Here is a 9,291-nt window from a genome sequence, read left to right as displayed (position 1 = left end):
GAGCCGCAATGTCATGCTGCAACTATACAAAATGCTAGTGCGGCCACACTTGGACTATTGTGTACAGTTCTGGTCGCCATATTTTGGGAATGATGTGGAAGCATTGGAAAAGGTGCAGAGGAGATTTACCAGGATGTTGCCTGGTCTGGAGGGAAGGTCTTATGAGGAAAGGCTGAGAGACTTGGGTCTGTTCTCATTGGAAAGAAGGCGGCTAAGGGGGGTTTGATAGAGACATACAAGATGTTCAGAGGATTAGATAGGGTAGACAGTGAAAGTCTTTTTCCTAGGATGATGATGTCAGCTTGTACGAGGGGGCATAACCACAAATTGAGGAGTGATAGATTTAAGACAGATGTCAGAGGCAGGTTCTTTCCACACAGAGTGGTAAGAGCATGGAACGCCCTACCTGCTAATGTAGTTAACACATCCACATTAGGGAGATTTAAACAATCCTTAGATAAGTACATGGATGATGATGGGATAGTGTAGGAGGACGAGCTGAGAACAATTCACAGGTCGGCGTGACATTGAGGGCCGAAGGGCCTGTTCTGCGCTGTATTGTTCTATGTTCTAAGAATTTAATTCCTATGTATTTGCCTTTTTTTAATTTTGAGAGGGATACTGCCTAAGCTTGGTTGGATAATTAGACTAAAAGGCATGGTGGAAAATAAACAGTGGGAAACATCTTTTAAAAAGGTGTTTGACAAAATATGTTCCATTTTGAAAAAAACCAAGGAGGATCCATCCATGGTTTACTCAGGACGTTAAACATATTATTGGATTAAAATAAGTGTAAAACTTTGCAAGGAATAGTTATATTGTTACAAGTTGATAGGGAGTGTTTTCAAAACCAGCAAATGTTGATAATAAGGAAAAATTAGTACACAAGAATTTAGCCCAGGGACAAAAATAGATTGTAAGAGTTTTTAGAAGTGTATAAAAAGGAGAATATCTAAAGTAAGCAATCACCTCTTTAGAAGAAAAGACTCGATAAATTATCAGGGAGAATGAGGAAGTGGCGGAGCTACAGAACAAATTTTTTTGTCTGTCTTGGAAGACATAACAGAGTTTGTTAGATTCTGGAATGGTCCCAGTTGATTGGAAATTAGCAAATATTTCAAGAAAATAGGAAAGAGCATCAATGGGCAGCTACAGCCAGTTCGTCTGCTAGCAGTCAACAGGAAATTACTCATAAAACCATATGAAATGCTTCTAATCATAGTATAAAAGGAAAATTTGTTTGATAAATTTAATTAGAGGTTTTTCTGGATGTAACTAGTAGGGTGTGATCAGTAGATGTGTATATAGAGAATTCCAAAAGCCCCTCAATAAGCTGCCCCTCAAGGACTACTCTAGTTGGGGGTGACATATTATCATGGATCGAGAATTTGGTTAAGGGACAGGAAGCAAACTCTAAGGCTAAATAGGGTATTTTCAAGTTGGCAGGCTATGACTAGTGGAGTGCTGCAAAGATCAGTGCTGGGGCCTTAGCTGCTCATGAAGAGGCAGAGAGTAATATATCTAAGCTTGATGTTACAAAACTCGATGGAAATATAAACTTCAAGGCAAATACAGAGGCTGCAAAGAGTTATGGGTAGGTTAAGAGAGTCGTGGTAATCCCTGGTTGTCCTGCGATAAGAGGCTACGTAAATTGAATCTAACGTTCTGTGGAGTTTAGAAGAATGGGATGTGATCTCATTGAAACATGCAAACTTCGGATGGAGTTTGACAGCGTAGTACTGTGAAAAGTTGTTTCTTTGATCTGGGAAATTTAGAACATGGGATAAGGAGCTGATCATTCTAAGATGAGGCAAAATATCTTCAATCAAAGGATAGGGAATTGTTGAAATTCCTTGAGTTGAGTGCTCCATTATTGAACATCTTTTAAGGCCAAAAGAGACATTTGGTCTCTTGCAATTGGCAGGACAGAATGTGTAGAGAAAGTGGAGTTGAAGCCTAAGATCAGCCATAATTGGGCTGAAAGGTGGAGCAGGCTCAAGGGCTGACTGGTCTACATCCTGGTCATCAGTCTTGGACAGTGTTTGATGTCAACCAGAATCAGAGTGTTATCATTGCTCTCTGTAGGAGCTTGTGTAAAGTCCCTCCAGGTTTCCTGCATTAAGCAACATGATACTTCAAAAGTGTGTACTTAATTGTCTGCAAACTTCACTAGAACATCTCCAAGAATGTTTTGTTTGTTTGTTTCTCTCCTTCCACTAAAGCCAGATGTTTCAATGTTTCATAGTGCAAGCCGTCAAGAGGCAGAAAACGGGGTCACTGCTGGTGTGTGGATAAGTATGGGCACTCGCTTCCTGGGCTACTGAGTAGGAAAAGGCCAGTGTCCTGTGTGCAAAGCTCATCTTCTGAAGAGGTTGGATCTTAAGCTGCGCACTCTCCTGAGAGCAGCGTTGCCTGAAGTTTCTAAAGAGAAGATTCAACTAGAAAGAATAACTCTCCAATCAGCCTTACTCTACCTGTAGATCACCTCCTAGAATGAGCCAACAGGCTTTCCTGGAACTGTACCTCCTGGAAGTAGTGTAGTTTAAAGGTTACAAAATATGTCACAACTGCAATGAACAGCTTCTGAAATTCCACTTTAATTCTGATTCCTACTTGTTTTGAACCTGGGATAAACTCTTTTTCCAAGATGCCCAGTGTCCAGTGCCTGACATTATCAGAACTCGCTAGCATGGTTTCCATGCCCCATAGTTTGACTCATTTTCCAGCACCAACCTTGATTCTGAGGTTTAAGTCCTGCTGGTGAAAATGTTTCTGGTAGAACCAGGTTGTGCCTGGTACTGCTGAACTATGGCATTCAGAAAATGCTGGCTAACCCTCCCTGGTCACTCAGTGGGTGAAAACACCAGCTGTCTTAGTCCTGAGCCAGACAGACCTGGCAGATAACAGCTCCTGTACCTGACCATTGCTATATTGCTTGCTATGATCCCTTCAGGAAAGTGTGTTTGTAGTTGTTGAGCTGTGATTCTCTCTCTCTCTCTCTCTCAATTGCAGGGCTTCCTCGGTCCCCTCACACTCTGGCTAGTTGTCTGAGATGTTGACAGTGGGGCCAGACCCCAGAATGAATCCTCCTCCCTCCCCCCGCCCCCTCAGGAGAGCAGCAGATACAAACTTCATGAGTACAGAGAGTGTAGCAGTTATATTACTGAAGCTGTAATCCAGACTCTGATTAATTCAGCTAAAAACCTGTTCTCTTGCTGACTCAGAAGATTGGAGTGGCCACACATTTACCCCATAGATTCCACTGAAGCATTTCTGCATCCCTGGAGTGTTCAATGTGTCTCCTTCATATACTTTGAGTAGAAGTTTTCAAGTAAGGTATTAAACTTCTTGCTTAATATAAACTTTTGAAAAAATGCTGGGTGAAGTTGGAGACTGCATACTGGCAAACAGAAACTTCTATTTTGTTTTGTCATATCTCATAATTGACATGCAGAATAATTGGCATTGACCGCTTTAGAAATGGCTGTTCATTGAAGTTTGATTTTCTTTCTTGACATATTTAGTTTTGTGCAGAAATGTTTTTGAATGGATCAGATGTCTTTGTCCTGCTCTTCCTCTTCAAACAATTTCAAAATATTACTTTTAATATTCTGCCTAAAAGTTCCCTGTTGACTGTCAGGATGTCTCTTGGGTGTGTACTGTCCTTGGGATCTGAGTTAGTGTGGGCATACAACCCAAACAGTTTTACATCACTTTACAGGACTTGATAAGCACTATGTATTTTTTTTATGCATCTATATATTTAAATTCCATGAAAATAAATAGTGAAATATACTTTAGAATGTAGAGTGTCTAAAAATCAATAAATACTTCTTTATGGTAAATTTGTGGTGTTGCTTTAACATTTTGGGATTTATCCTTGCACTGTTTTATTTAATAAAATCACATCTTTTAACATTTTTTATCTTTTCTGATTCTTAATCATTTTTGGGATAGTTGGTGAAGGATTGGTGTGGACAACACTCAATAAAATAGTAATGTTAACCAATCCATCTGATTGTGACTTTTCCAAAGAAAGGATTGCCTGAGAAACACTGACCATACTTTCAGCACAGGAGGGGAGGAAACTGGGAGGATACTTGGTCCTAATTGGCAAGAAGCTGCTGCTTCTCACATGCACCTTATGGAATGATACCATACAGAATGAAGCCATTCAGTCCGTTGTAGATGTCCTGGCTCTTTGAAAGTAGTCCTACTCTCACCTGCTCTTGGCATACAGTCAGTCCTGAGTTCTTTCCATTCACATACTTATCCTATCCATTCCTCCTTTTGAAAGTTACAATTGAAACTGCTTCCATCATCTTTCAGGCAATTCATTGCAGATCGCTCCGCGTGAGAACATCTCCCTTATTTTATTTTTGTTAATGATCTAAACTCAGTCTCCTCTGGTTAGATATTTTGTAATCAACCTGTTTAGAGATGTTATAACACATCTCTGGACCAGGTAGAACTTGAGCCCTGGTCTCCTGGCCCAGAAAAAACATTAGGCAGGGATATTAGTGTTGCACAAGAGCTCTCAAAGGTCAAATCTGGGTTTCTTTTCATCGTCGCTGCCAGTTCCTGCCGAGTTTCTTCACAATAACTACAACCCAAATAAAAAACAAATTGCTAATCAATCTGCTGAGGCATGTTATGACACATTCCTGGGACAAGTGGGACTCAAAGCTGGGTCTCCTAGCTCAGAGGTACAGTTGCTACTACTGTGTCACAAGAGTCTCTCCCTTTTTTTTTGTATATATTCAGAAGTGCTCTTACGCACAACTAAATGTTTTTTCCACCACCAAATCATCCGTGGGACTTTCTTTTTTTCTTCTCTACCCAGAAATGAACATAACCACAGAAGAGGGGCAGACAGTCACCTGAGATGACCCTTTTCACAGCCTGCTGCCTGACCGTGGCCAAGACCAGGAGCAGACTCACTAGGAGATCCTCTGATCTGAATGCCCAAAGGTCAGAAGTGTGGGGCTGAAGTAAAACCAGAAATTCAACGGAAAAAAAATTTCAAATAACTGAAAAAAGGGGTCCAGTCACCCACAGCCAATATCTACATGGTCCACAACACCACAAAATGAACAGTTGGGCTGGGAGTCAGTGAGCCGTGACGATCTATGGTTACAGGGGACTGCTGCGTGCAACATCCTCCACGCCAGGTCCCTGATTGAAAGTGGGAGGACTCCCACATAGAAAGCCTCCCACTGGGGATCCCCACCTTCTGGGGGCAAAACGGGATGCCTGTGTCCAGGTGGGCGATGAAGGAGAAGAAATGGATCCGAAGCCTGGACAGGAAACTCCTCCACAACAAATGCAAAGCCGTGAGGTAGCTCAGGTACCTGTGGGCCAATGTGGAATTCTCTCCGAGCAGGGTATACATCCAGGAGTGAACCCACCACACACCTGAGTGTCCTCCAACTTAGGAATCGGGTCAAGTTTAGGCATCAGCGACGAGGTGGATGTCCACAGCCACTCTGCTCACTAACTCCAGAGACTAGTGGGGTACCATATGGATCAGTGCTAGGATCCCAGCCATTCAACAAAATATGTTCATGATTTAGATGAGTGAGCTAAATGTAAGATTTCAAAATTTGCAGAAACTGGATGGAACTGTTACTGTGAAGGGGATGCAGAAATGGTTCAGTGTAATTTGGGCAAGTTGATCAAAAGGGCAAATGCATGGCAGTTGTTGTATAAAGTGGATAAATATGAGGTTATCCAGCTTGGGAACAAAACCAGGAAGACATATTAAGAAAGAGAATGCTGCAACAAGGCCTGGGTGTCCTTGTACTGTACCAATTGATGAAAGTAAGCACATGCAGAAGGTAAATAGTATGTTGTAAATAGCATGTTGTAAATAGCGAAAGGATTCACACATAGAAGCAGGGATGCCTTGCTGCAATTGCAAACGGCCTTTGTGAGTCCTTACTTGAAGTATTATGTGCAGTTTTAGTCTCCTTATCTTCAGAAGGATGTTCTGGTCATGGAGGGAGTGCAGTGACCAGACTGATTCCTGAAATGGCAGGACTGATATAAAGAGAACCTGGAATGATTTGGATTATACTCACGGGGGTTTAGAAGAATGAGGGGGGATCTCATAGAAACTTACAAAATTCTTACAGGTATAGACAGGGTAAACACAGGAAGTGTGTTCCCAATCCCACCGCTGCAGATGTTCAGGAATTAAGAGTCTAATGGCCATGAATCTGCTGCCAATTGTCAGAGAAACCCATCTCGTTCACAAATAACCTTTAGGAAAGAAAACTGCCATCCTTACCCGGTCTGGCCTAAGTGTGACTTCAGATCCACAGCAACATGGTTAACTCTGAACTGCCCTCTGGGCAATTAGGGATGGGCAATAAATGCTGACCCAGCCAGTGACATCTTTGTCCTATGATTGACTAATGGAAAAAAAAGACTGTGGAGTCGAGAACCAGTGCTCACAGTCCAAGGATATTGGGGATATCATTTAAGACAGAGATGAGGAGAAGTTTCGTCACCTAGTGAGTGAGAACCGATGGAATTCTCTGCCACACAGAAAGCAGTCAAGGCGAAAACATTGATTTCAAGAAGGAGCTGGGATAGCACTTGGGCTTAACGGATCAAAGAATATGGGGGAGAAGTGGGAATAGGATATTGAATTGGATGATTAGCAGTGATCATAATGAATGGCTCATTGATGAAATAGCCTGTTCCTGCTCCTGTTTTCTGTGTTTCTAGATACTTATGATCCACCTTGCCAAATGCCTTCTCCTGGACGAGGGATAGGAAGGTGCTCGATTAGACCAGTGCTCTGGGAAAAATGGATCAGGTGGATATTGTTGTGGGTCCTCTCTCCTGGGACTGTGTGCAACTAGTCTGGGTGGATTGTGTGGTCCAGCAGGTGAGGTGGCACCACCCTGATGAAAGTTTTGTAATCCATACCGGATGGTAGTTTTTAAAAAAAAAATTGGTTTTGGCAGCCAAGAAAGGGGTAGCCCTCAGGCAACAAAACATTCATCCAGGAATCGGGTGTAGTTTTCACCATCACCCACCACACCCCCTTCCTCCACCCCCCCCCCCCCCCCCCCACCCCACCCCAGGACCTTCCAGAATGCCTTGAGGCACTCCATGGTCAGTCCAACCAGCCCCAGGGACTTGCCCCTGGAGAGACGGTCACCAGTCAACTCCTCCTAACGCAGAGGGACATTGAACCTCTCAGCACCCTCTGCACCAAGCTGCGGCAGGTCCTCCCACTGCCAGCTTCCTCATTGGATGGATCCAGAGAGAAGAAAGCTGGATCGTCATCCCTCACTCGGGCCCTAACGCCTGTTGATCCGAGATGAGGGATCCGTCATTGGCGAGCAACACGAGGAGCTGTTGGTGGACCCTGTGCCTCGAGGGTGCATATCGCATCCTTCCTGTCCTGGAGGGCTGAGACATTCTGGAACCTGCATTGCAGCTTCCTGTTTGCTGTTGATGTTGAGGCTGGGTATGGTCATCTGCGTGTCAGCAACAGTGTGCCACTGTCACCATCTCCCTTCAGTGTGTGGAGGAAGGAAGGGCACACAGGGACCTCAGCTCCCTCAGGAGGTCACCGAAAAACATCCTGAACCACCATCAGTCATTCTGGGCTATTCCAGGGCGTTGGGTGGATTAGAAGACCAGCATGAAATTATTCTGGTGGTCCAGAACCAGCTGGATTATATCCCTGCGACAAAGGATCTTCCCAAGAATCTCTGGGAGTTCCTGGGGGGTGGGGGGAAGGCGAATGAGGAAAAGCACAATAGGCGGTTTAAGGGAATCGTTCTTCATTGGACACAAGCTCTGGATCATCCCCAGCACCCACCACTGAGCCCTCTGCTTCTGACCTGAGGATCACTGGCATAGGGTTCTACTTTGGTCTCCACTGGGGACAACGGCATGAGAGGGTTTGGACCAACAGGTAGCAGGGAACTTGGAGTCCTTCTCCTCTCCCGATACCAGGTTTAACAAGTTTAAGAACATTCCTCTTCTAGTCGGGAGACCAGAATTGAACACAGTAGATTAGAATCCCTGCAGTGTAGAAACAGGCGCTTCTGCCCAAGAAGTCCACACTGACCTTGCAAAGAGTAACCCATCCAGACCCATTTCCCTACCCTATATTTACCCCCAACGAATGCACCTGACACTATGGGCAATTTAGCATTGCCAATTCACTTGGTCTGCACATCTTTGGACTGTGGGAGGAAGCCAGAGGAAACCCACGCAGACATGGGGAGAATGTGCAAACTCGTACAGACAGTCACCCGAGGCTGGAATCAAACCTGGGTCCCTGGTGCTGTGAGACAGCAGTGCTAACCACTGAGGCACCGTGCAGTATTCCAATAGTGTTTTACAATGTCTTTCTTAAGTACTGGATGCCCGAAGCAAGGCTTTTGCCCAAAACGTCCTCGGATGCTGCTTGATCTGCTGTGCTTTTCCAGCATTGCGCGCTCGACCCTTAAGCAAGGGTGCTCCCTCAAGTCTGAGGTGCCCGATCTGTGCTCTGTGATCTTCCAAAGGTACTGGCAGGTATTCCTCACTGACTAGGAACCCCTTCTTGAGAGCCTTGAGTGTGCATCTTCCTTGGGCTGCAGGAAGAAATCAGGCTCCCCGTACATTTTGGGGCTACATGATTGCTGAAGGGCTGATGATGGCTTGGTGCAGGCCTCAATGGTCACAATGTAGGTGTGCAAGAGCTGAAAACACTGAGTGCTGGGGTGGTATCATGGAAAAGAGTAGAAGGATCCAGTAGCTGGAAAAGTGAGGGAGAAGGGTGGGTACTGTACTCCCAATGGTGTTATTCAGCCTGCCAACTGTGTAGCAATAGGCAGTCCAAGGATGTGGGTCAGAGTAGGTTGTGTCCCAGTGTATGCTATGGCCCTATAAATGACATGGCCCAGTATAGGATATGGCCCCATGTGGGAAGTGGACATAGGAGGAGATGGAACCCAGACAGAGAGAGAGAGAGAGAGAGAGATATGAAAAGGGTCGGCAGACAAAGAGTTTGTTGATAGTAGGTGTGGACAGGAGAGAAGTTGAATATGTGATTGTGAGAGCAGAGAGTAGGAGAGAATGGGTAGGGTGTACTGAAGCAAACTATGTCATTGACAGGGCCAGGGTGTGGGGTGGATAAAAAACATGGAAGGAAGGAACCAGGCTTGAAAGTTATTGAGCTCAGTTTGAGTCCAAGAAGCTTCAGGGTCCCCAAGCAGAAAATGATATGCTGTTCTTCAAGCTTGCGCTGATTCTCATCGGAGCACTGCAGCAAGCCTGAGA

At 44.6% G+C, this 9,291-nt stretch overlaps 1 protein-coding gene across 1 annotated transcript in view; it reads left to right on the top strand.

The window, feature by feature from the left end:
* Positions 1-3,920, top strand: part of LOC122543402 (insulin-like growth factor-binding protein 5) — an 18,568-nt gene extending 14,648 nt beyond the window's left edge. The window contains exon 4 of the mRNA XM_043682105.1: positions 2,246-3,920. Coding sequence (XP_043538040.1) covers positions 2,246-2,383 — 138 coding nt within the window. The 3' untranslated portion in view covers positions 2,384-3,920. The remainder of the gene's footprint in view (positions 1-2,245) is intronic.
* The last annotated feature ends 5,371 nt before the right edge of the window (positions 3,921-9,291 follow it).

Source organism: Chiloscyllium plagiosum, chromosome 43, assembly GCF_004010195.1.
Source record: "Chiloscyllium plagiosum isolate BGI_BamShark_2017 chromosome 43, ASM401019v2, whole genome shotgun sequence".
In the NCBI taxonomy this organism is placed as follows: Eukaryota; Metazoa; Chordata; class Chondrichthyes; order Orectolobiformes; family Hemiscylliidae; genus Chiloscyllium; species Chiloscyllium plagiosum.
The sequence above is the reverse complement of the archived record's forward strand: the minus strand, read 5'-3'. Positions and strand labels throughout refer to the sequence as shown.